The 27586-nt window shown below is 47.1% G+C and overlaps 1 protein-coding gene and 1 long non-coding RNA gene across 2 annotated transcripts; both read left to right on the top strand.

Annotated features, from left to right (window-relative positions):
* Positions 1-1433: 1433 nt before the first annotated feature.
* LOC144146741 (uncharacterized) lies at positions 1434-17610 on the top strand. The gene is made up of 6 exons (XM_077678667.1): positions 1434-1629; positions 2159-2397; positions 5052-5232; positions 10839-10976; positions 14740-14849; positions 17605-17610. Exons 1-6 carry the CDS (start codon positions 1515-1517, stop codon positions 17608-17610), a joined length of 789 nt encoding a protein of 262 aa, XP_077534793.1. The 5' UTR covers positions 1434-1514.
* Positions 17611-19053: 1443 nt separating this feature from the next.
* On the top strand, positions 19054-20529 carry LOC144145680 (uncharacterized). Its single transcript, XR_013317570.1, has 2 exons — positions 19054-19202; positions 20076-20529. It is a non-coding gene; the product is annotated as an uncharacterized LOC144145680 (long non-coding RNA).
* Positions 20530-27586: the final 7057 nt, after the last annotated feature.

Below are 27586 nucleotides of genomic sequence, written 5' to 3'. Positions count from 1 at the left end.
ATCCCAAAGAGACCGTACAGTATGTAACGTCGGCAGCAAAAGTCAGGATTCCACGCGCTTTGCCACCGAAATGAATTGCAGCGCAACTCAGCGCCGGGAGCCCGAGCTTGTCTATGATCGCCACTCGAGCCGCGAGCGCACGTGCCCTGCGAAGGGATCATCACGCCACGAACGCTGACAGTGTGTTCTTGGACGTAGAATGGCAAGCACGACCTTTCTCATTTCGGGTCTTCTTCGGGCATAAGTTCAGCCGTGAATAAACGTGCCTTTCTTACGACTGTCTCGATTATGCGTGACAATACGATATTGGCAGACAGAAAGAACGACCTTCCTCGGCGGTGCATGTGTTGCGCTTTTCCGATTCGTTCGGGCAGGGTCAGATTAAGCGGTGTAGAGTGATGCATTGAACAAGTGTGCCTTCTGACAGCGGAGCCGTTTAACCTCTTAGTTCCGCAGTGGAACTTTACCAGTCAACTATCATCATCGGCGAAGTGGAGAGGAGAAAATGGCCAGCACAAGAAGTGTGAGGGAGAGCAGCAAGGAGGCAAGGAGCCCAGCAGCAGTTGTTGAGAGTGCGCACCCCCAGCAAAAAAAAAGTGGTTGGAGAGGTTGCGGGAAACCGGCGGCAGCTTAACCACTGGGTCACCCCACAGGCCCGAGTGATGCGGGGTTAGCAGCGGCGGGTACTCGCGTGACGACGTCGGGTGCTGCACCACGTTGCCTCACACCCCTGCGGAGTGCCGCAAAACCACTCAAAAAAGACATAAAAACCTTTCAAGTGCGAATGCACTTTATAAGCGACCCTGAATTCCGTTGACCACCGTCCGTCCACATAGCAACAGCTGCGGATGCGCGCGCTCCTCGTCTTCCTTGGCAACGGGGGGAGATGGGCGCGCGCTGCCTGGCCGCTGACATGGCACATACCCACGTGGGGGATTGGCCAGGAATCGGGCGTGAAAAGGGCTAATGCACCTGCTTAAAGGAGTACTGACACGAAATTTCAATGCTGAGATCCGCTCTAGCAATCAAGTACAACGACAACACAAATAGGTGTCTGTGAATAAATGCATCTTCCTTTCTTTGTAGTTGTGTGTGTGTGTGTGTGTGATCTCTCTTTCGCGAACATTACCGAACCGCGCAAGGGGAAATTTTTCCAGTCCACTCGATCACGCTCACGCGCAATCCCGACTTTCGCGCCAGACAGTACAAGTGCCACACTTTGTAGCAATACAATCTTCTTTCTCCGCGCCAGGCGTTCTTCTAGTTTCTATTCGCGTTTTGTAAATATCTTTTCATGCAATATGTTGTTTTTTTTTTCATTCTGTTGAGTGCACTTTGTTTGTACCCCTTCTCAGTTAGCCAATTTTTTTCAAATTTGCGTGTGATTTTTTCATTGTTGGGTGTCTTCTTCTTGGTCAATCCCCGCTAGGGGGCGCGAGACGCCTTTCTCTGCCCCCGCCACGAGCTAGTCGGGTGTGAAGACAAAAAAGAAGAAGAGCAACGGCACGTCAACCATGGTTGCAATCTCGGCCCTCCGCTTATTTCGGGCGTCCTTCGTGGTCGTCTTTGCTCTGGCAGCGTTCGTGGACGGGAACCTCCAACCGCGGTCGCCAGCCGACTACTTGCTGAGTGAGTGCACTAACAAAGTCCGTCGTAGGCGGGAGTGGGGGGCCTCATCATCCATTGGTGCATGATGGCCGTGCGCGACGCTCGAGGCATTACACGGTGGTTAGGTTTGGGCACAATTGACGCGGCTTAGGGAGGGGGGCTTGCAGCGGCCTTGTATCTCGTCACTCGCAAGCATGAGGAGTGTTACGAAAGCAATCGCGTCCCTCCCGACGGGCAGTGGCTTTTGCAGTGTGCTAACTAGTGCCGGGGGCGGAGCTAGGAGCTGGATCACGGTAGGACTCCTTGCTTGTCACGGAGAGGCGTTTACCCCCTCGAGTGGCTGTAAAACCGAAAACTCCACCTCGTTCCACCCAGTGCGAATGTGTTCATTTTATTATTTCTTCCTTTCTTCTTTTTTATCTTTGTGTGTCTTACTTTATTTCTTTTTCATTTTTGCTCTCTCTATCTCCTTCTTACCTTCTCTTTCTTTCTTTCGTTCTTTCTTTCGTGTTCCTCTGCTCTCCACTCGGCGCCCACCGTGACGCGGCAGGGTCCCTGAACGACTGCTGCGTCACCAACACCGACTGCGAGGTGAAGCTGACCAGCGCCACGTCCGTCCACTCGGCGGTCATCGTCACGGCGTCGCAGTTCCGCGTCCGACAGGGCGCCCGCGAGGGAGGTTGCAAAATCACAATCGAGGCCGCCGAAGCGGACAACCTGATCGTGGCGGTCGTCGAGGCGAACCTTCGCCAGGGGCGCATGAACGACTCGTGCATCGATTACTTCAAGGTGAGCAACGATACACTTGGCTTCCCATCCTAGGGACGCCGCATAAACCCATGCTTCGTTCTCCCTAGAAAATGGCGGGGAGATCGCTGATGCGGGGCTTGTATTAGCCACCACACAACTGGCTGTCTGTTGCAAATTTCTGCAATTTTCCAACACAAAGCTATTTTGATTCCCCATCTTTGTCAGTGTGTTTTTTTAGTTATAATCAAACCTAATCATTCTACGTAACTTAATTTTCCTGGGAATAAGCAATACAACTTCTGAACTCGGACGGTATGCCGTGGTACATAATTAGTTACAATTTTAGAGCTACTAACGGTTGAATTATGACAACAAAATGTCCAGTGACAAATAAGGAGATAAACGGGTCTAATGTGAGCCAACAGTAATACGTTGAAAATTGAGTTAAACCCCTTCTTATTACTGGTGATCATGATTACTCGATTAAAGACCCTTTTGAACGCAATCCAAAGTTGCTATCTTGATACCGTTACAGTCCGGTCGTCACTGCAACCAACTTCGTTGTGCCGTTGCTACAGTCGGCCGCGTGACTGATCTGAATGGAGTGAGATGATTGACTTTGATCCTGCTCAGAAGAAATCCAGGAAAGGAAAACGGAAGGCCTATGTAAACATTTCCATTAAAGTAACCTAATTGCAGCGGCTGTTTCCGGGGTTCTTGGTGAGCGATATTACACCACGCAATTTGGGGTTGATCTCCTGAGGAAGGCCAAACAAAGCCAAATATACGCACTTATGGAGATCGGCCAACATCGACCACAAAAAAATCTCCAGCGTTCGCCGTATAGTGACAACACTTGCTCGGTAAGAGTAGACACGTCATGGCGTACTTTCCTCGTTCGTTCGTCCTTGTGTCGTCCTGCGCATGCACTCTGTACCGTAGGAGACGTTTGACTTGAATTTCCAAGCTGCTGTAGTCGATCACTGACTCCACATGGTAGAGCCACGGATATTTCTCACTATCGAGGAAGAGGCAGCGCTTCTAGAGGCTCGGCGTGCACAGCTTCCCCTAGAGACGATAAATCACGCTTGCAAAGTGGTGTACGAAAACGTTGACCAAAACAACGAGCTCCCTCTGGCCTTCGTCAACGTAAGGTCATTGAAATGCCATGCCGCCTACATCAACCACGACACCACATCGGTACTAAAACTGAACTTCGTGTTCGTCAATGATCACGTACATCTTCGTCAAATACGTTTTCCCGGTGATTGTAAGCTTCACTGAATTTCCTCTTCGTTTTTTTCCAACGTGAACAAAGTTCAAGCCTAAAAACTTTGCTTTGAAAAAAGGAGGACGTACCACCGAGTGGAGACAATAGCTGCGAGTATCTCGGAGCGACGGGCCTTGCCATGTTTCTCTAGGTGGTTTTGCGCCGGGTCGGTGAACTCGAAACTTCCACAGTGCTTTGGAGGTGCGGGGAGAGGGTGAAAGTCCCAGGCCTTATTGCTGGCACTTTTTAATGAACGGTAACTCGGCTATTACGTAACGCTTTTAAACCATTTTTGCGGCAGGACGTTCTTTTTCTTTGGATACTTCGGCGAATGCGCACGCAGAATCGAAACCTTTGAAACCCTGTTTAGGGCCCCTTTAAAATCGCTTGCACGCTCCTTTTACGGGAAAGCAATTCGTCTGCGTCGCAGCCTGCGGCCAGCTCAGCCGCCTTGAAGGCACGCAGGAGAAATGGGATGCCTCATCTGCGGGCCGTGCGCACGACGTCATCTTAGCAACACAAATTTTCGACGACAGCATGGCGGCGCACTCGCATGGTTGCCCGCATGCATGCCACGCCAGTGACTACAACCTATTGGTCGATACCAATGCAATGCAATCGAAGGGTATATCAGGGCAGGCAGTTATTGTAGCGGGGCGGTTAAACGGCTTAGTGGTTGAAATTGGCGGCGTTGGCGGCGCGTGCTTCCGCAGGGAAGCTTTACATTCCGGGCTAAATAGCGTGGACGGAGCCGCGCGTATGTAGTCTTCGCACACTAACATGGGCGCTAATTGGGTCAGCATGAAACGAGGGTCAATATGTACATTCGTAAATTTGTGTGTAATAGCTGCATGCCACTTGCGATAGTCTGATCGGGTCAAACAAGGCAGCTTGTCACGCATTCAAGCAACGGTAGGGGGCGCGCAGGATAGGAAGCTGATCACGAGCTATCCATGGAAGGGAGCGCATTAGGCGTGGGGTGCTATAAAATGGTCAAACTAGAGTAGTCACTATGGAACTAAGTAATTTAGGTATTTGTTTATTGACGCACACACAGGCAGTGGGATGAGTAAACAAACGGGGAGGATAAAAGACAGAAAGTAGGACACGTATGCAGATAGGTGTATAGAAAAATATATAGGTAGATAGATAGAATACGAAGAAAAGAAGCTGTTTGTTCTAAGCGGAGCACCCTATCGCTCGTATAGTCTGGTACCTTTTCTGTTATCTACTGTTTTCGCGCTGCAGCATGCTCTTATCCCAAGGCAAGGTACCGGTGCAAGTGTAGAACGAGAGAGGAGTTAGGTGAGCGACATCGCGCCTGGTAGTAAACAGAAGGCACCTGTCCAAAGTACCTAACGTAAAGTGCACATATCATGCGGTGGTTGCCCATTCAACACTGACACTGCGTTTGCTTGCGCAGATCGTGACGCGCTTCGAGAGCGACCAGTCGGTGCGCGCCCGATGCGAGCGCCTCCGCCCCGCTGACCTGAACCACCAGGCCACCTCGAACCGACTCGACATCATCCTGTACGCCAAGACGCCGCTGTCGCACTTCTTCGAGGGCAGCACGCTGGCCGTCGTCGTCACCGGCACCACTGACCGTGAGCAGGCCGCATATGCACCATAAAGCACTCTTTATTTGGGAAACCTGTGTGCACATAGTTAGATTGTATTCAAGGTTTCCACCCCCGTGGGGGTCTGCCTTTGCGCGTATAAAAAAACTGACTGTTTGACTATACCTGACTATAAAAAAACTGTTTTTATCTGAGCTTCAAATTTTAATTTCTTAATTGTCAAAACATCTGGAGGATAGTTAGTTGATTATACCATCTAAGGATATCGAATGCCTTAAGAAATGTTGAATATGAGAGTTCCGTTTCTTCGCCAACACCAGTGAAGCGTGAGTTACGACGAGTTATCGCATGGGCACTCCCGCTGGAGACTTCAGATTCTTAAGGACGGCAGTTGGTCTGATTACCGGTAATCGCCTAAACATTTCGTTTCTATGAAAGTTTCTATGCTTGTCTCTGTTGATATGGAACCTCAGTCATTCGAAAATGCGATCGGTGGATCAGGTCTCTAATGCGTCACTGACTCGCTGGCATTTTTGGGTCACTGGTTACGATTAGTGTCCGATGAGCGACTGACCGAAGATTGCTGGGGGGTGTGGACAATTGCACGGTGGACATTATTCTTAGGAACGTAGTGGTAACCCACGGACTGAATACGTATCAGTCGCCTCTGGGGAGATGGCAGTCACGTGGCTCAAGAGGGCATCATGTGACCCACGTAGATATCTGAAATCGAATGGTTGGGGTTTGGGGAACGGCAGATAAGACAGTTGGTGAGACGGATGAGGGAAAGAGGACAGAGTAGGAATGTATGGTAAGGGGATTGGTAAGAACAGCAGTAGATGAGGATGGGGAAATCGCAAGAGATAAAGGTACCTGCGGAGGAAGAGTGGGAAAGAAGATGAGGACAGAATAAAATATGAAAGAGCAAAGGAAACGATGTAGGAGTATGCAAGAATGAAGAGGTGGTGGTGGTGACATCGGAGATGAGGGAGGTGGGAAAGCAGCAGAGCATGGGAGAGAGGGAGGAGAAGATGAGAATGGGAGGGAGGGTTATTGAGGTGTGGGGAAGAGATAAAGGGGAGGAGGAGGAGTGTGGAGGGTAGTGGGAGGGTGATGAAGAGGGAACATGACGAGAGCGTGAGAATTTCAGAAGGGAGCAGAGAAAGGACGGGGATTACAACTGGGGCGGGTATGGTAAAGGGGCTTTAAGGGTTGGATAGAGAGAAAGGAAGCCGGGCCAGAGAGTCGACTTGCTTTCCCCATGAAGACAGAAACGTGGCGCTTCCTGTGAGTTGCGTCAAGTTACTTAAACGTGTTGACTCGCCGCATTTCGCACCTAAACCAGACAAACATGTACCAAACAACCTGCACATAGCTGAATTATCCGTGAACTGTTGTTGAGAAAAGCTAACACATAAAAATCTCCCCACTTCACGAAAAAAAAAAAGTCGTTTGATCAACGGTGGCTGCGGCCTGGGCGGCCAGGTTTAAGAGCCCGCGGCTCTACCAGTGGACTTAACAACCGATTGCTTGAAGAGTAACTGAAAATATTAGCACGAGCGTTCAAAGTAAACCAGTAGATGACATTATAGGTGTAACAGGGGATTTCAGACATGTATCTCCGTGGGATTGCAATGCCGAACCGGAGAGAACTGGGGAAGAGGACCGTAGCGTGAAGTGCAGGTGACTGGGTTGGAGTGGAAAGGATGGCGCGATAATTGTTACGGGGAATACGGGGAATGAAAACGGGAAGACGGGGACGTTGAGATGTGTAACAGAAAGCAAGCGAATACGAGCTATATTTTGTGAGCGCTACGCACAACCCTTACTAATTAACCGCAACAGCAACCTCAAGCTATTTATGCCTCTCGTTTTTTTACTAGTCAATGGCTTCGAGATGTTGGGAAAATTTTCACGATACTCAGGCTGCAAATTCTTGCCTTAATAAGATTATGCTATTTTAGAGAAAACTGTAGGAGCGACACCCAGCCGGAAATGAAGTGATACTGGTTGTTGAGAGGAATTGGCCGCCCGCCCGAAATAGTTTGTCCGTGTCCGGCATCAAAGCATTGGCGTCTGTAGTAGGAAATGTTAGTCTTAGGCAACTGACGCTTCACAAAACGAGCGCGCGTGAATTTGCGTCATCGACGTATTTAAATCCCCAATAAATAAAAAAATACTGCTTCAAGGACCCGCATGTAGGTGTAAAATAAAAGGGAAGTAGCAAGCTTGAAAAACTCAGAGCTGATTTGTACTGCTTGAAGGCATCACTAGGGAGAGCTGTAAAGGAACAAATAAAGGAAAACGGACGACCTGTTCATTCACAAAGACCACGTAAACAAAATGCTGTTAGCCACAAAAGACAAGTGCGGAGTCAAACAGTAGCACTTGCTGCGTCACGTGCTTGCGCCAGTAGCGACGCCAGTTTTATACCACGTCCAATCCCAACATGAAGGCGACCTCAAATTACCATTTCCATTTGGTTCGTTCATGAACACCGGCCACACCGCCCCCGCCCACCCGATGTATTCGGCTGCAGTGCGGGAACGTGATTGCGGGTCCGCTCTTTGGACGTGGTTCTACAAGTGCATTTTCTCACCACCCTCCTTTCTTCCTCCGTTTTCCCGGCTCCATATCTTCCCATCGTCTGCTACCTTCAGCCGTCCCACCACGCTTTCTGCACCCTATCTACTCGTCTTCTCTTATCTATCACAGAGTAAATTTCAGTGCTTCCATGCCAGAGGGCAATTATCGGGACAGTAACTTATCGCTAGGTAGCCTCGCACACCCAGAGATAGAACGCGCCCACCGTGTGTGCGTCGACCACGTAGCCTAATCTAGCCTGAAAAGCGGAGAATCGAGTTCTGATCGCCTTTTTATCTCGGTCGTTCTAGTGAATTGCAATACCAACTCGGTTAGCAGATTGTCGGTTTTTCTTCACCACTGCATGGTAGGTGTGTAAGTGGTCCAGGCGGTGGATGCGCACCGCTCACACTGGTTGCTCTGCAATCTTGTGATATCACTGGGTGGTTGCGGCGGCATCGTGAGCGACATCATCATAATAAGTGCACATTGACACTATCTGGTTACGGAACATCGACACACATCGCACATCGGGACAGACTTGGTCGTGGGAAGTCATCAGTAGAGCTTGTTGAATCACCCGTGCGGGCGGGAGGGCGAGGATTTTTTCTTTAAATGGCTTCAAAAAATTCGTTACATGTTATTCGCAGCTAACGCGATGTTACGTTGAGATGGCCAAGGTCTACATCACATTTAACATTGGTGGAAAAATTTTCCCAAGTAAACGTTAAATGAACTTGTTCTGAAAACAGAACATTCCCTGTACAACTGGATGGGTGCTGTGCATTTTATTTTGTGCGATGCCGATTACAAGCATTTTCTCAAGCAGCATGTAGACGTTAAACCTGTAAATGCATGAGGCCGTTAGTGCCAGCTTTACGATAGAAGCGGCGGCTCATAGCATGAAGTACGAAATCAAGCAACCAAATCATTTGGAAAAAGCTTTGCAGGCGTGAATTTGAGATGTGGTGTAATCGCATAAAATGCGGCCAAACCCTGCACAACATAGGTAATCCTCAAACAAACAAGTACCACTATACCTATTAAATATAACACAACGCCAAGTAAAAAACGTAAATACAAAACAACAACGCATGAGCAACGACTGCCTGATTATATCATGTTGCCTTCGTATACGGCGAGTGGTCTTTCAAGCCTTGGTGCATTTTCTGGCGGTCTTTGCCCGCAGTCGGCCTCGCGGCCATAAAAGCAATCAGCATTACGAGTCACAGGGGCCACTTTTTAGATACGACGCTGAGAGCATCTCTTGCCGGCGGCCCTGTCCTTCCTGCGTGCGTACGTTGTTGTCCGCGTGCGTCCGTCGTTGTTGTCCGCAGCCACTCTCCCCCTCTCCTCTCCGATACCGAACACCCTCTGGCGAGGGGCATCGGATTGGATTCGATTGGATTGGTTTGGCTTGGCTTGGCTTGGCTTGGCTTGGTTTGAATTGGATTGGATTGGATTAAAGTGAATTGTGTGGGATTGTGTTGCGTCATAACCGCGGCACTCTATCTCTCTCAGCGGTCTCCTCTCCTTCGGGCGCGCTGCGCATATAATCGGTGTGCCGCTCTCCGGCGGCCTTTCGGTCGACGGTTGCTCTCCGCTTGTGCTTGAACCCCCCTCAGCGTCGCATCACACCAGGGTTCCCGCGAGGGGAGGCGGGCGTAATTTTTTTCTTGTGTTTATTAATGACGTAGTACAGGATATACCAGTTAAAAAAGAATATTCGCAGATGACTGCATTCTATATCATGAAGTTCAAATCCCCTGCGACCAAATTCTTTTGAAATATTCTTTAGCGAAAATACAAGCTTGGTGCTCAATTTGGTAAATGAGTGTTAACAAGAATAAAATGGTAGCCATATCAATTACGTGTAAAAGGAATTCACTAAGCTTCCTATATTCCATAGATAATCATACTCTTTCCGTTGTAGAAAGATACAAATATTTCGGCGTAATTATTACTTCAGACCTCAGATGGAATGAACACATTTCGTACATTCAATATAAAGCCATGCGTAAACTTGGGTACCTTCGAAGGTGATTATGAAAATCATAGAAATAGATTACAAAAACTTCATTAAACCATCCTTCAAACAGGCGTCAGTTATCTGGGATCCGTGCACAAAAAAACAATATTGATAAACTTCAACTACTTGAAAGCCATCAGATTTGTTCATAATTGCTATCGCAGGCGAGTATCTGTAACTTCGCTCTTGACTAAATCACAGGTGGATACATTGCAGAACAGACGTCAACGTGAAAGGCTCAAGTTTTTGTACTCACTTTACCACGATAGACTGGCAATATATACGAGTAATTTTATCGACCTGGTTAGTAAGCGCTCGACGTGAATACACCACTCAAAGAATATAAAGGATTTCAGCTGTAAGGCAGACACGTTTAAAAGCTCTTTTCCCTATAGAACAACTCGAGAATGTAATCGACTTTCGCCCATTATTATTGATTTCGGTACACTGGATTCTTTCGTCAAAGAATTATCTGTAGCTTGTTTTTGTATCTTCTTAGTTGATCTCCGTTCCTGGTAGTGTGAAAGCAGCAACTGACAAGTGAATATGAAACAATAATGAGCTCTGCTATGAATTTTTTTACGTCTTACCTTCTAGCTCTGCTTCCTTTTTGCGGTGTACCTCGGTTCTGTTACTATTTACAATGTCCTCATTGTACAACTTGGCCTGTTCCTACTCTTTCCATTCATGTCTTGTATATTATTAATTATGCTGTCCGTATAGGTCGGGCTTGGGACCACCTAGTTTTCTTTTTTTTTGTTAGAACTGCCGATTATTTTGTTTTGCAGATACTGGTAGTACCTTCTCTTCATTTTGTTGTTTGAGCCATTTTTTTCGCACATTGGTGGGATTGCTTTGCGGATGTTGATCCTATCTGTGCATGTACAATGTGTATTTTCGGCATTCATTTCTTTGTTCTGCCCACTCCTGCCTAAGGTCTTTATAAAAGGCTGGGAGTACCCATGAAATAAATAAATAAATAATACCTTCCGTTGCTTGGAACTTTCTTCGGATATTGCAGCCGTGGACGGAGCCTGCGGCCCCAACCAGTTTCTGTGTGCGAAATCGAGCAGGTGCATCTATGAGGGCTACCGGTGCGACAACATAAACAACTGCGGCGACGAGGGCGACGAAGAGAAGCTGGGAGCATCCACGTGCTGTGAGTTGCTGATCTCTTTTATGTGGATGGTGTGGCAGCGACCTGCCTTCTTTGTGTAACCAAAGTGGTTGTACCTAGTGTTGGTACTTGCCTATCGGATGCTTATAGTTTGTGCGCCTCTGCAACTGTTCCAGTATTTGCTAGACATCCACACAATTCCTCACTTTTTCGACGTTACAGTGCAAAAAAACTGCTCCTTTCGTTGCAAATGTCGAAGAAAGACAATAGTAGACTGGCGCTCTTGCCAAGCAAATGCCTCCATTCTCTCTCCGCTCACCTTTAATACTGTTCTTCTCCCGTCTTGCTCCTCCCAAGATAAACAGGCTATAGGGTTGTTTAAGTCAATTTAAATTTACCGCGTACCACTGTTCCAGGCCGTGTGCCTAGATGGCAGCACTGCCGTACGGCGGAGACGTGCGTAAATCGAGACACCCTACTCCACGTGCGTTTTAAGCGGAGCATGCAACCTATCTAGCGGAAACTTTCGTTACTCTTGCGGTTTGATTTCTTAAAATGCTGCCTGGAGCTATAGTGGCGCGGGCGACAGCAGGCGACGTAGTGAATTTTTGTTTCTGCGGTGGATGTATTATTAAAGACGATAGTCTTTCTTGGGCTACTTAAACCAAGAAATTTTGGTCTGTCTGTATGTCTGTCTGTCTGTGACTCGATTCAGCCACCCGGCCAAAGCAAAACAATGCCTGCGCAATGTTCTTATATAGTCACAGCTAAATCTACCCGTCTATGTCCGGTGTAATGTTCATACTTGTCAACATTGTTGAAGAAGAACAAGACATTACGCAAATATGAGACAACAAATAAATACAGAAGTGATATTTGCAGTGTTTCTTTATAAAAAAATCAAACATGCTTGACTTTTCAGAAATTAAATACTTCATCAACCGCAGAAAAATATTCACTCTGCCGTCGCCTGCTGTCGCCCGCGCCACTATAGCTTCTTACGCCATTTTAAGAAATCAACCGGCAACTGTTACGCAAGGTTCCACTAGACAGGTTCCACGTTCTGCTTGCAACGCACGTGGAGTAGGGAAATCCGGTTCTATAAACGTTGTAGGGCGCCTCGATTAGCGCGCGTCTTTGCCGTACGGCAGCGTTCGCATTGAGACGCCCGGTTTGGTGCAGTGGGACGCGGGAAATTTAAAATGATTTTAAGCAAACCTTTGGCGTCTTTACCTTGGGAGGAGCGCGACGCAACAGGAACATGAGAGGTGAGCGGGAAAGCGAAGGGAGGCATTTCCTTCCAAAAAGCCGATAAAGACTATCGTCTTTTGACGGCATTTGCGACGAAAGGAGCAGATACGCGGCCAATTTTTCACTTTGCTGTTTCAAAAATAAAGCATCCATGATTTTTTTAATAGAGAAACACTGCAAATATCAAGTTATGCCTTATATTTGCCTAATGTCTTGTTCTTGTTCAACAATGTTGACAAGTATGAACATTGCCGCCGTATTTAGACGTTTAGACCCATTGTGCAGCTTCTGTATCGCTTTAGCCGGGTGGCTATATCGAGGAACAGACAGACAGAGAGACAGACAAACAGACATACAGACAGACCAAACTTTCTTCGTTCAAGTAGGCGAAAACGGAAACCATTGAACATGTTCTCATTGACTGTTGGGACGGGGTTTTCTTCTGGGAGGTGCTGCAACGTACGCTGAAAAAAAAAATGTACTATACTCGGTTACAACTCAAGAACGGCACCACCTCATGTAGTGTATCAGTCCGCCAAAGCGCCGGACCCATGAACGCCGTGCGCGCGCGTTTTGAAAGGGGTTTGATATGAATGCGTGATATCGTGTGCCTTGTCTCACGGAGCTTGTTTGTCGTCACTGGAGTCGTTTATAAGCATATTAAGTCCAAAAAATCACGGGAACGGCAAACGATGTTCAAAATATTCCCAGTGACGCCCTACTTGCGCCGCGCGGAGAAACATCCGGCTACGGGGATAAGGCACCGCGGCAACTTCTGGTGGTCTGCGGAAAAATAACAGAAACTATGCGGCACATAGTGTTAGAATGTGAGGGTATCCATCCAAATCTACATGAAGGGAATATTGGGCTTTCAGAAGCCGTAGGATTTAAGGGTATCAGAGAGGAAGTTAACTTCAAGGCTGTCGAGGGGACGAAAAGAAGATTAGAATGCTGGTGGACGAAAAGCAGAGAGGGGAATATTGCCTAGGACAGTTACCACCTGTAACAGGGAAAAGAAAGTATTTCGGGCCTAATAAGCTTTAGTGCCTGCCCTAAGCAGCGCTAGTATTAAACCAAGAGTGTAAAACATGGTTATATTAGTCCTTTTTGGTAAGATGACATGTCATCACCCCGCTTCAAAGGGGAAACCAATAGGAATCATCATCATCATCATGGTGCCATTCTTTAGTTGTCACCGAGTATAATCGTTGCCCATGGTATTTATCATCCGTTGAACATGATGATAGTGTCCCTCTAGATGTGATATTGTTACTAGGTCTGCCCAGTATATGCAGAAGCCGAATGGCAGTCCGCCACTCGGACATTGATGCGCGCCCTGCGAACGAGTATTTCCGATAGGCCATATTCTTTTCTTGAGGAGCAAGGCGCACGCCAATGTGTTCCAGACAGTTTGTCGCAACTGGAAAAGCTCACAAAAATGAAAATATTTTAACAACTAGCACTGTATCCCAGCGTGGAACAGTGATTTTGTGTCTTAGTGCAATGGTCTTTTTTGTTACTTTGTATTAAGTTTGTAAAAGCGGTGCTTGTGTGTAAATAAAGAAAAAAAGTCTTTAATACATTCGTACGCCTACTTAGCATCTTGGCGTCCGCCGCAAGTATGACCGTGTCTCCCACATATTCTCCGCCGCTTTCTGCGACGGTACATCCCCGCTGGTGACGTGTGCGAACTTAGCAAGCCGCCCAGCAAGTTCTCTACGAGTAAACGTCAGTTGGAGGTACCCCAGCCTGGCGTCTTTCCGCGCTGAACGAATCCACATATTTCTCACCTTTAAATCTTGAAACTGGTTATTGGATTTACAGGCTTTGTGAGGTGACTTCCGAGAAAACATTGGTTCTGAAGGGACACTGCAAGGCCCCTCCCTTCTAGGTTGTTTCCGGCGACCTTCAAGTCGTCGGCTAGAAGATGTACTTAGTAAGGGGTCACGTTACGGCCGTAACTGCTACGCCTTCTTTTTTATAAACGTTTTTTACGCACCACTACCTAATAATGACGGAAGACCTGCACCGAGGTTTGTCGGGGAAGGAATCCCGGACTTGTGGGTGAAAGCTGATGGTGGTTCAGAAAGGAGTAGCTTCATTTACGACTGAAGATAATCACATTTAGTTCTCGTTACAACAGTGTCCTAGTTTTACAGTAGGGGCCCTTTACCCTTGTTCGCCTTTAACACCTAATTCCTGCTCCACCAAAGTGGCTTGCTGGGCGCCCACTCTTCTACGAGCAAGATAAATCCAGCCGCCCTCTCTCTCACTACGTCTAGCTTTACCCCAAACGTGGTTTTTTCACTGGTCTTTATGGGGTCGCGCATGAACAGTTTTCTGCGTACCCAAGACCGCTTTCGCCTAGCAAGGTAAACTTTAGCTAATAAGCAGTTCAGGGCTGCTTCCAGCCATTAGGAACAAATCGCTTGCATTTTACACCTTCGGATCTCTTTCCTGCGGGGTGAATGAACAGCGCAGTCAATAACAGGAAGCATTAATGGAGATTTGTTCTTGTTTGATATAACGTTCGGCACTGATTTTTCTCCTGCAGTTATGCCGAAAATCTCCTTGCTTCTGATTTCTTTCGGCATCATCAACTTCATCGTCACGTGGCTGTCGGTGATCTACTGCTGCGTCAAGAGCGCCATTTCAAAGAAGAAGGTAAGGGACTTGGGTATCTGTTCATTTGGGCGTCACACGTGTCACGAGCCCAGATTTCAAAACCGTCTAGAACTAAACAACCGTCTAGTTCTAGGGGAATACTTTAATTTTTGTATGTCAACCCACAGGAGAGGTTTTGGTTTATCATAAAAGAACTTGGCGTTGACAAAGATAGAATGTAAGCACTCAGGGACGAATTCGACACTATTACCACAAAATGGACGAAATGGTGAACGTAACGGAGAGGATCAAGCCGTAGCTGTACGCTACAGTGGTTAGGTCAGGGGATAGTACTAAGTAGAATTATCCGGCGCGCAAATACCCAATGAAATAAAGACGACGTAGTACAATACGATTAACGGGATGATGAAAAAACTTTACGAAGTGACGTAAAACCATGAACCAATTAAGAAATGAAACAGCCATGATACTAGAAAGGCTTAAAACATTAGTTTCAGAATGTCTGGAAAATGCCAACACATTTCGTAAGGCAATTCGGGCAGCGCGGTGTAAACGGGACTTATTCGAAACATACGTATACAGAAATTTTAAAATTTATTGACAGTCATCTACACTCACAGGACGGGTAGTTTCTAAGAGCATATTGACTACAAACCTGTCAGACTAATGTGTGTTGTGCGCGCGTTGTTTACCGAAGGTAGTTTGCCGCACAAAAGATGCCCTAGGATTCTACAACCGAAAGAATAGTCTCCATTTTTCAGAGGGCACTCAGGAATTAGCAAAAAAAAACGGCGTATGTTCATGACGTAATGAAGAAAGCTGCAAAGTTCAATCAAAACCTTTACAGGGCGTATATAGATAACTAAAAGGGCGCTTAAATTCCGAGGAATATTTCCTGATGCCTAAACATTCCTACGCCGATTTTCTTTGTTGGGAAATTTCTACAGCCCAATGAGTATCCCAATATGAGTATATACCCAATATATATGAGCACCCAATATATAAGTAGCCCAATAGGCTGTTTCTTCGTTGTTTTAAGCTCGCATTTGGCTATATACTATATACTTGAGACTGTGTTTCGTTTGGGTGTATGCATTTTGGCTTTTCGTTTACTTTATACCTATAATGCCTATCTGCAGTATAATGAACGGGATATATCCCATCTCGGCAATTACGCATTTTGTGCAAATGCTAGGCGTTACACAGTTGATGGTTTTTAGTGATTGTTTTCGTGTCTTCAATTTTTCATTTTCATCCCATGTGGGTGGTGCAATAGACGGCTATTTTTATTTTGGTATTTTATTCCTGTATTTTTTAGTTTTCCCGTTGCTCATTATTTTTGTTCCTTGAAAATTTTCCGTCTAACAGCCTCCGTTCCGGCCACTATATCGATAAATTGTGTTTGGAAATTATTCGCTTCTGCGCAAATACAGGGTGTTACTGCGGTAGAGCTTTTTGATTAACAAATGTTACAGATTTCTGTCCGTTTTTCGACTTTTTTGTTTTTCTTGCCCCCTCGTCATTCACGTATGCAGGATGGGTATGTCTGGATTTGTGATTTCATTTAGATTTTTACAGTATCTTAACGCGGTTTTTATAATTTGGTTTAGTATAATTTCTATTTACACTCTAATAATTAGAGGTGTCAATATAGGCCGTAATGCAATTTTGCGCAAATACGGGACATTCTACATTTTGTCAGAAGAAAAAAAACGTGAGCAGCCCATTCCGAGCTCCTTTTAAATGCCTTCGCTTGGATATGTCAGGGGGGCGTTATTTTGTTTCGAATGTAAGTGCATCCACAAGATGTTACACAATGGTTCATGCCCACTTTCCCAAAACAAAAAGGGCAACCCGCTCATAAATTTGAACAGGCAAGTGAAAAAACGCCATCGTCCGCCTTGAAAGGCTTGTAGGAACTTCGTGCGTGCTTACAACAGTTTCGCCCCCCCCCCCCCCCCCCCATAACGCGGGCTGGGCCTTTAATTGTAGTTTCCCGCTAAACATTACAGTCGTTTTTGTGCGACAACAAGAAAGTTCAAATATGCGGAAGTTGTGGATGGGAAAACGCTTGTTCCTTAATGGCGAAGACAAATACAAAGTTTAAATACCAATGATTTATCGAAGTTGTATCACCGGGGGCAGGGCTCAAAAAACAGGACAGCTGAAACGTTGCAATGCAGACACGAAAGGCAGCAATTTCTCAGGACATGGTACTTCTTTCTCAAGTTCGTACCAGGTGACCGATTTTGTTATTTTTTTATTTTGATTTGACCCCTTTCTGTCTCCCCTGTTGCCACGGGGTGAAAGAGGAATTTCCTTGTTAAAATTTTTTGTTTGTTTATTATTATTATTATCCTTCTTATGTTCGTGTCATGTGACTGTGATTCTTGTTGTCCCTTTTTCTCCCTCTTCCACTTCTCTCATCTTTCTGTTTGCTGCCCACCAACCATGATCCCATTGTACAAACACTTCCTTCCCTTTCCTATCCTAATTTATCCTAATGCATCATAATCGCCGTTGATCTATGCTATTATCTAAACCTTCAGGTTATTCCACCTTACTCTTATACTACCTCAATTTGCCTTACTCCACCTTTATTACATCTTACTAAGCAATACTGTCAATGACTAATCCGTCATCAATATTTGCAATTCATCTTAATTCAATGTAAACCATCTTCTAAGCCACAGTGTTCAATAGTAATCCGCATTAATCCCATCTTAAGTGTTATCACTATCACTCATCTTCCTCTTCATCATCATCACCGTCATCCTCGTTGTGTCCCGTGCAGGACTAAGGCTTATCCCAATGATTTATAGCGGCGTCTGTCGAATGCTAACTGTGTCCACACTTTCCCACCAAATTTTCATTTTCATCCCTACATTGATTCTTTGGCCGACCCTTCTTGCGTTTACGGTCTATTCACATCCACTCCGCAAAACAAATGCTCCACCTGTTGTCCCCCATGGGCACGACGTGACCCGCCCATGCTTATTTTCTTAGCTTAATTCGTGCTAAAATGTCTTCACGCCAGTCTCTTCGCTAATCCGCGCCGCTGTTTTCTCATGTATAACTCATTACCGCTAGCATTCTTCTTTGCACACACCGTTGTGCAGATACAGGTTTCCTTACAAATCGCTTAGTGGGGCCCCAAGTTTCTGGCCCTTACGCAATTACTGGAAGAACGCAGTGGTTATCAGCCTCTTGTGTGAGAGATGAAGTTTGTGTGAGAGATTATATCAGAGTCCCTGCCCAAAGCAGCCTACCCTAATAACTAATGCATCCTTATTCATTTACTCATCACTAATGCATCACCAATACACTAACAGAATCACTAATTTATAATGCATCAATCCCTTATGCATCATTTATTGTTTGTAATTAGCTGCAATTACGTGTGAATAAATATTTAATCGACACTAACGAGACAAAATAGGGCACGGAATAGCGCGTACGGAAGCACCCAAGCACATACTGAGGCAGTTGGGCCTTGTTCGTTTGTCGTGATTTACCGTTTTTGTTTCACTTACAACAAATTTTACCCCATTTACTTGTTTTGTAAAGGCTTCCTCGCTACGACCAAGGGCTCATTTGGAGAATGCTCGTTTGTAGTTAAACGGAGAACTGGTGTCACGAATCACCTATTCTGTTAGACACCGTGCAAGGTTCGCTCATGGTTGTGCACTCGTGTCGAGTACCATACCGCAATTGTATCCCACCATCTAGCGGCGTTTGTGGCGGCCCTTTGTTTGACCTAACCAGTACGTAGCATATATTGTTGTGGTAGGCGGGTCCATGACGTCCCTTCAATAGCTGTAGCATCAAGAAGCGAATCGCTTTGAAAGCCATTCAGTGGTAAAAAAGTTTTTCTTATATTCACCGCACGGACATAATAGCTCTGTCCCTGCTGAAGCGCGCACACACGAACGACGATGTTGACAGCAGTGCGAGTTCTTAAAGTTGTAAGAATTTCTTCGCCACTAATCCCCAAATTTAGTGTTCCTGCATTCAAGTACTACGAGCTATGGTCGCAAACGTGGGGCGCAGGTCTCGAAGGGCGATGCGTGTGTACGGTAAATGTATTCATTGAAGGTGGCGCTTTTGTGTAAGGGCTTTCTGGTGACAGCGTGCGCAGGGCGTGAATGTTGCCATGCCAACTGCATGCTCTCGGGGCGGAGTCCCTGCAGAAGCGGCTACACCGCACCTCTCTCCTCCCCCTCTCCGAACGTTTCCCAGGCAATGCGCGAGGACCGCTGGGGCATGGCCACGCCACCCATGATGAGTGGCACGACTGGAGACGGAAACAGCCCGCCGGATGTCACCATCTTCGGCAACGGGTCACCCGAGGACGCGGACACCCTGGGCCCTCTGCACTCCGAAGACGTCAAGGTGAGGCCCCCCTTCTCTCCCTCATTCTCTGCTGTTTTACTGACATTGTTGACGCTGTGTAGACTATAGCGATTCGAACTGGTTGCCTCACTTATCGTGAACAATTATTTAGAAAAAATTTACACCATCTTCACACGAGGGGAACAATGGGTAGATGCGACGCATCGTGGGGTTTCCGTTGCGTTTCCGTTATGTTGTTTCCATTAAGCGTGTCAATTTGTTGTTGTTTCCATTATATTACGTACGGTTGCGCCGACCACCGCGATAGCAGGCCTGTTAGTCTCCATTCAAATCATCGGTGGTCATCGGATGTCATCGGAGCGGCGGAACGACTGAGCGGAGCGCCGCAGTTACCGCGTTTATATGTACCGCGCGTTAACGGTGAGGGGAATGAGAGAAAGGAGCGCATGCGCATGTGTTAGATGTTTAACCGAGCGCTAACGCGTGCTGACGCACAGCTGGCACGGCGACGGGAGCGAGCGCTAACACGCAGATGGCGCTGCGGTGAGAGCGGCGTTAGCGCGCAGCTGGCGCGGCGAGGAGAATGGGGGAGGGATGCGGGCTACGGACGCCGGAAGACGCCGGAGGGACAAGGCGAGCTAAAGAGATGCGTTGCATCTAAAAAACGGTGCATGGTAGCAGCCACTGAGTGAGGTGCTGAAAGGTGCGTAGAAGACAAAGGCTTGTCCACTGCGCTTTCATTCCGTCACATCAACTTGGGTGCGGGGTCCAGCAGAGGCTAAAGGGTGGTTAGCGCGGTACTTGTGACACCAAACAGGATTTTCTACACTCGTAGAAGCTGCATACCGCAAGCAAACGGTTATGCGAGTGGTGTTCCTGATACACTTGATTGACACTATTTTGTACTTTCAGGAGGCGGTTCGTCCCTACAACCCAGGCGCCGCTACGGAGGCGGGGGATGCAGGCACCAACGACGACAGCATCACCCGGAACTGATGCTCGCCCACCGGCTTCTCACGCACTCATCGTTTTCTGTTATTACATTACCAGAAGGAACCATCAACATGTGCGGTAAATGATGTCAAATTCCGCTAAGAGCGAGTGCTGGTGGTAATTAAAAATGTGGTATCATCATGAACATTCAATCTTATGCATTATTACAATTGAGCTATTTTTACCTTCCTCATGTGCTTTTGATATTTACTCCATCATGTGCTTGCGGTATTTATTGGCTTTGCCTATCCACCGTTTACAGCGCGGCACCCTATGCGGGGCCGTGTTTTCCGGCGTGACGTCATTCGGCATTGCTGACCTTTTCGGGCGTGTTTCTCGCCGCAGCCTTCGTTGATGCCCGTGCGCATCCTCGGGCGCCGGCGCGGCTAGATAGGAGAATTTAACCTTTTTCTTTTTGGAGCGTTGCTATGAAAGGGGGCTTACTGTTTAATTATGTGGGGTGTTCAAAGTTCACAGATTACGTAGTCCCATCAAAAATCCCACATAGAGGTTGTCTTCACGCCGTTTTGATTGGCGTTCGTGGCATAGTCCTGTTCACGCGTTTCGTCCAAATAAAGCTGTGCTGTGGTTTTTTTTCTATATCTATGTACTCTCTCAGAGCAACAAAATAAAACCGTAATGGCTGTAACATCTGGTAATAAAGAACAGTTCTGCGTGTATTAAAAGGTCGTTTTGAAAGGTTTCTTTTGCAGCCTGTATTATGAATATTATGCCGCACTGTATTATGAATATGAAGGGCTGTAGAACAAAACCCTGCATGGGAGTGGAAGTTGTCTAATGTCCCTCTGCCGCTTCTTCATACTGCGACGTGCGATGAAACAGCTGCAACGCACATCGTTATAATTGACAGCTGACTTACAGTCGACGCGGTCTGCCTTGAATACGTCTTCCGCGTTATCAGGTGTTGCCTGTTCGGTATGGGCTAATTCGCGTCTATGCAAACACGCATGTTGAAACTACTTTAAGACGCATACAGTCGATGGGAAAATCGCATATATGCTCGGCTATTAACGCCAGGAACGCTCGCGCCTGAATCGCGAGATACATAGCGCGTACAGTGAGGTTAATAAACGGTCAAATCTGGTAATCAAGCACTGTTAACACATTTCCCGTGCTGGCATATAAGGCTGCGGATGTGAGCATTTTTTTGCATTTTTTGTATTATGCAGTACATAATTGGTTTTGTAGCATGAGAATTTTTTCATATGTCCTTAGTTTTTGTTTTTACTGATGCATTCGTGCATTACCTTTTGCCGGATTTGCAGGAGATTTTTATTCGTGGCCTAACGGCTTCACTGGGATAACCATGTATGCCACCGATTGTGACCCTACACAGGGTTTAATTAGAGAAGGTTGAAGTGGCCAACTTCCAGTTTGCCCCGCAGCAGTTGCGGCTCTGCATCGGGCTACGCTCATGATGTACCTTTAGCATAATCTGCTTCAACGACTTGCGCAGCGAAAGGTATCGCTCAAGAGTTCCCATACTGGTGTCATCGAGAATGCGCTTCGCTGGGTACGTGATGCTCGCTCAGGGCGCAGACTCAGCAGACTGAGCGTACCGTTTACAAAACAAAGTGGTTACCGGAAACCCGTTGCCCTGTTTCGTAACGAATAAAAAAAAGGAACGTTTTACTACTACTGCAACAGGGCAACTTCATTTTCCATTTTTATGGTTCGTAAGCGACGTTACGGAAGCATGCAAATCTAACAAAACTCTGTGCTCACTGTGAGGTCCCAGGAGTTTGGTTTACACACTGTAAACCTACTTGTCACTTTGCAAGTCTACTTAAACATGAGACGTTGACTGTACTGTGCGCGTTAGCGATTTGATTCGCAAGTTCACTTGCGGCGAAAGCCATAAATGAGTAATACGACACAATTATTCATCAAACCTGCCTTCAGAGTGGCTAAAATTTCTTTGAACTACAGCTCCGCGCAAAAGACCCATTAGAACAGTTGCATTTACATATCTGCTCTGGTTAAAATCAATAATTTTATATTGCCTTTCGAACACACAAGAAATATCGTAAGCTCCTACCCAGCGTTCGCCCTGGCAGTAAGCTCCGCCCAAGGAGGAACGACTATCACTGCCTCTATAAAAAAACGCTCACCAGCTGAAGCTGAACAGGCGGCAATCGCGCTTGCCATCTCCTCAACCAAGGAGAAAGAGAGAGAGAGAGAAAAACATCTTTATTTGCCCTTCTACAAAGGCTTCTGCCTATACCAAGGCTACTACTGTAGTGACGGACAGCCAACAGGCCTGCCGGCACTTCCAGGCCGGAAGCAGACTGTACCGTTTTCCACGTGGTTGGTGGATGCCCCTCCCACCCTCTCCCCAACCGAATCCGTACAACTCTCCCGAGCTCTGGAGGCGCGCCCTGTCCAGCTCGTGCCTGTCCGACCAGCTTCGACTGGTGGAGCGGGCTGTAGTGGCTGGCAAAGCATATGGGGTCCTGGACCGAGGACTCCACCTCCTGAAGACGTCACACAAATTTGTTACACAATAAAGATGTTTATCCTCCTCCTCCTCCTTAGAAAGAATGTCGGGGCAGTTAAGTGGCGTTACCATTTCAAGGCATCCCACAAATGCAAGAATGCGTCACGCTTAGTGAAAGCGATCGAAATTGCTACTGTAAACTGAATTCCAGAGACCGAGGCTTCATGATTTCTTTCTATTTATATGCTTTTATTGAAGGCTCAAAGCCATAGTCAGAAAGATAGAGCTTGCTAAGAGCCACGGCGTACAAGTTAATTCATTGTCATTATTTCTTCCGTTCTGAGATTCCCGATGGGTCACCGCTTTTTTGGCGTAGTAATTAGAACTTATTGCCGCTTCCATGCTATATATTGAACGTTGAGGAATGAACCGAACTGCAGCATACCACTCATGTTTGCGCCTTTCGTGCGCCCATTCTGCGCGAAAAAGCTACAAAGCGCGTCCAGAGCGTGCATTCTTCCGGGCCGCTCAGCGGAGCATCCCCACTAGCAGCGCGACGCTGTCGCCACCTACATGTCGATCTCGCGGCGAATAGTATGCCCTCTGGCATAAACAAGCGTATTTTACAGATGCAGGTTGGCTGGCGTGTACCACAGGAATGCAAAAAGGGAGTGCTGATGGAGCCCTATATTCACCTATGGGGGAAGGCGGTAACGAAAACCGTAGAACCAAGGAAAAAATTGGCCGCGTATCTGCTCCTTTCGTTGCAAATGTCGTCAAAAGACAATAGTCCTTGTAGACATTTGCCAAGGAAATGCCCCCTTTGCTTTCCCGTTCACCTCTCATGCTGTTCCTATTCTGTCGCGATGATCCCAAGGTAAACACAGTAAAGGTTTGCACAAGGTGATTTGAATTTACCGCGTTCTACTGCTACAGGCCGGGTTCCTCGATGTAAGCGCTGCAGTACGACGGAGACGCGCGTGAATCGAGGCGGCCGGCTTCAAGGTTTACCGTGTTGCCGTGCTCCACGTGCGTTCCAAGCAGAACGTGGAACCGAGCTAGTGGAACCTTTCGTTGCTGTTGCCACGTGATTTCTTATATGCCGCCAGGAGGTGGCGAGGGCAACAGCAGGCGGCGGTTTTCTACAGTAGATGTAGATTATCAATTGGTATCGAAAAACCAGGCATCCATGAATTTTTTTTAAATAAAGGAACACTGTAAATATCCCTTGTGTATTAATTTTCGGTCCTATATTTGCGTACTGTCTTGTTCATGTTCAGAAAAGTTGACAATTATGAACATATAAACCGGGCTTGTATACCCCTGTCAAACATGCCTATTTAAGTGCACTTACACAGAGTGCACTAGGCTAAAATGTGATTCGGGAGCACCTAAACGGCAAACGCGAATGACACTTTAAGAGGAGCCCACTTTAAGCTGAGTGTGGTCCCCAAACACAATTTACCGGGGCCAGCTCGCCGAGTGAGTAATCTCGGGAACAGAAGTCCGAAAAGCGGAAAAATTAACCTAAAACCGCGAGTGTTTAGCTGATAATAAGTAACGTTAAAGGTTAATTATAGAAATATTGCTTATTTACTTTTACAAAAATTGAAGCAGCGACGAAAAATAAGAAAATAACCTCTCTCTCAAGAACGTGCCAGCGCCGCCTGCATGTTTCATTTTTTAGTTTTCATGATTACGCTGTACTCTGCAATTCCTTCGTCTCACGGTGCCGTGACCACAATAACGGTGCAGACTACGTCCATTCACTAAGGAAAACCACCATAATCATCATAATCGTCGTCGTCGTTGTCGTCGCCATCGTGGTCGTCATCGACACTGCCTGCCATCTCAGCCTGAACGGGCTGGTCGGTATTTGACGTTAATCGGTTAAGCGTAGCGGAAAGGGCCAAGGCCATGGTGTAGAATCGCAGGATCAAGAAAACGACAAAGCCGAACTGCAGTATTCCCTAAAACCATGACCAGAGGAGTACTCGTGAAGAAGTGCAAGCTTGAAGTCGTCGGCTAACAGAACGATTAAGGAAAGAGACACAGTTTCTTTAGGGGACAACTCACACCGAGCCCGTTTGAAGCTATGAAAAGTTGAAAAGATATTTCCAAGGCAGGGACGGGCTGGTCCGGGCATGTTTGCTGAATACACTTACAGGTTTTGTACTCCATGTAAGGATGCTACAATTGAAACTTGCTGGAGGGAGAGAAGATGAAGAAACCAGGGAGAAGAAGCGAGGAGGAAGAAGAAGTGAGGAGTAAAAACGAGTCACTTTCTTGGCTGCAGCCAACGAAGCAACCACCATAGGAAGCGGCTACTCGGCCACGCTGGAACATTCGATCGTACGAGCGCTCTGCGGGGTTTGGCCGAGTTTTTGAGTTGTTTTGTGCTTGTTTGAGGTTAAGAGGCTTTGATTTTCAGCCTTGAAGGGTTTTTGTTTTATTGTGAGTTAGTGTATTGGTGAGGGAGATGTCTTTCAACTCCCCCGGTCAGGGTTCCTCGCCCTGGTCGGCATTCCTCCCCATGCAGGACCTGTCTGTGGAGGCATTTCTCAACGGAGGAGTGCGGAACATCCCCGTAGCCCTGGTTCCAACAAACGGGGGCGAAATTCGGCGCAATAATCCGAAGGCCATTCAGGTGGACCTGCAAGGGGTGACGCCGCATTTCAGGAAGATCTCGGAGGTGAGACCGTTCGGCAGGGGTGGCATACTCGTCCGGTCGTCTGACGAGGCCTGCGTCATGGATATTCTAGCCTGTACTCAGTTCTCCTCAGTGCCGGTGAGAGCATTTATTCCTCCTCACCTTGCATGCTCGAAAGGTATCGTGAGGGGAGTTAGCAAGGACTTGAGTCCACCGGAGGTGCTGAATAGTTTCGCAGCGGCGGGTGCCATTTCGGTCTTCCGGTGCAGCAGAACAGTCAACGACAGAAAGATGCCAACGGAATCCGTCATCGTGACTTTTGCGGGAATCACCTGCCCCTCGGAGATTAAGGCATGGCCTTTGCTGTTCCGGGTGGAACCCCTTCAGCCACGGCCATTCCAATGCCACAAATGCTGGAGATACGGCCATAGCATCAAAGGCTGCAAATCGAACTCCCGATGTGTGTCGTGTGGAGGAGCTCATGCTGCCTCCGAGTGCCAAGCAGCTGAACCCCGATGTTGCCTTTGCCAGGGATCGCACCCGGCTGATTACTCCAACTGTCCGACTCGTTCTCAGGAAACCAGTGTGTTGGAAATCATAGAGAAGAGAAGGTGCTCACGTGGGGAAGCTGTAGCGGCGGTCAAAGAAAGGGCGCGTGGTTATGCTACTGTGGCCTCCCGCAAGGACTCTGTCAGCGAGCAGTCCATTTCCAGCATGATCAATGCTTCGGTAGTGAACTCCATGACTACCATTGTACAGCCGCTTATAGGGTCTCTGTCCGAGTGCATGAGTCAAATCCAAGCCATGACTCAGAAAATGGCAGACTTTTTGCAAATGTTCTCAGCAATTTCCTCCGGCTCTCAGCTTCAACCTGCAGGAATTGGCTCCATTGTAGGTGCCGTAGGTGGGAAACCACCTTCACTGAATAATGCTGACTTAGCAGAAGCAGCACCTCCCTCAGCATCGGCTCTTCTAGCCCCATTGCCACCTTCGGCATCGCTGCCGGGCGGCACTCGGGTCTCCCCGCCTACTCCTCTTGTAAACATGCCATCCACTTCTGATGATAATGCAGCATTCACTGATCTAGGACAGTTTCCTGTGTCCCAAGAAATGTCGTCCGCTTGTTTTGAGGACTCCGATGAGATGGAGGTAGGCCAGTCCTCCCCACTGGCCCAAAAGCGCAGGCTCTCCCCCGCTGATGGGGAGGTAAGCAAAGATTCCAAACCAAAGAATACCAAAAATCCAAAAAGTTCCGTGCAGTCTCCCAATCAGCCGCACGACATTCTACAACAGGCTATATCATCGGCGCAGCTTGGCTAACAATGACAAGTATACGAGTACTCCAATGGAATTGCCGCTCTGTTTTCTCTGCTTCTCCTGATCTTAATTGGCTTGTGTCTCAATACCACCCTGACGTTATCTTACTTCAAGAAACTTGGCTTTCTCCCCAGAAATCATTTTTTATTCCAAATTTCCGCTCGTTTCGTTTGGACAGGCAAGGTAGAGGTGGAGGGTTATTGATTTTAGTATCGCAAAAATTCTGCCATAGTGCACACATGTCATTTGTTTCTCTCTCATCTGAGAGTGAAATTCTTGCAGTTGACTTTGAATTACCAGGAAATGTTTCATTCTCCCTTGTAAATGCATACTTTCCATATGGGGTGACATCGACTGGTTCACTGGATGCAGCTTTGGCGGCTTGTAAAAATCATGTCATCTTAGCAGGGGATTTCAATTCTCATCATGTGGACTGGGGATATCGTACGGATGCTTGCGGGAGGCGTTTATGGGGGTGGATTAGCGACCACTCTCTCTCCTGTGAGAACTCAAAAGCGGCTACATGCCTGCGCGGCCAGAGTAAGTCGGTATTGGACTTGACTTTTGCGAAGCCGGGTCTTGTTGCTGCGTGGTCTACGGCAGACTGTGCTACATCTAGTGACCACATCCCCGTGGTTTTTGATATTCGCGCAAGGAAACACGTTACCCGTACGAAGCACTCCTTTGTGAATATGAATCGGTATGAAAATTTAATGCGTTCAGCATTAGCTTCGTTACCAACTCAAGAAATTGACGCTCGTGCCAAGGAGCTTATATCAGTAATTCAGGATTCGGCCACTCGAGCTAAATTTACAATTTCTTCGGTTAAAGGGAAGCCAAGCAGTCCTTGGGGGAATGAGGAATGTACGAGGGATTTCCGTCGAAGACAAGCAGCGTGGAAAAAGTTACAGTATAACCAGTGTCCCGAAAATTGGAGCAATTTTAAGTATTTTCGCGCTGTGTTCAAACGTACTGTTGCACGGGCAAAAGAGATATATAACGCAA

This window comes from Haemaphysalis longicornis, unplaced genomic scaffold (assembly GCF_048455015.1).
Source record: "Haemaphysalis longicornis isolate Haplotype H1 unplaced genomic scaffold, Haemaphysalis longicornis Haplotype H1 scaffold_7, whole genome shotgun sequence".
Taxonomy (NCBI): domain Eukaryota; kingdom Metazoa; phylum Arthropoda; class Arachnida; order Ixodida; family Ixodidae; genus Haemaphysalis; species Haemaphysalis longicornis.
This window is presented reverse-complemented; position numbering and strand designations above follow the sequence as displayed.

Bases quoted from the DNA above. Each gene is read 5' to 3' on its own strand.
- LOC144146741 (XM_077678667.1), top strand. From the start codon at position 1,515: ATGGTTGCAATCTCGGCCCTCCGCTTATTTCGGGCGTCCTTCGTGGTC. The intron at 1,630-2,158 runs GTGAGTGCACTA...GTGACGCGGCAG, and splicing joins GCCAGCCGACTACTTGCTGA to GGTCCCTGAACGACTGCTGC. The intron at 5,233-10,838 runs GTGAGCAGGCCG...CGGATATTGCAG, and splicing joins CGTCACCGGCACCACTGACC to CCGTGGACGGAGCCTGCGGC.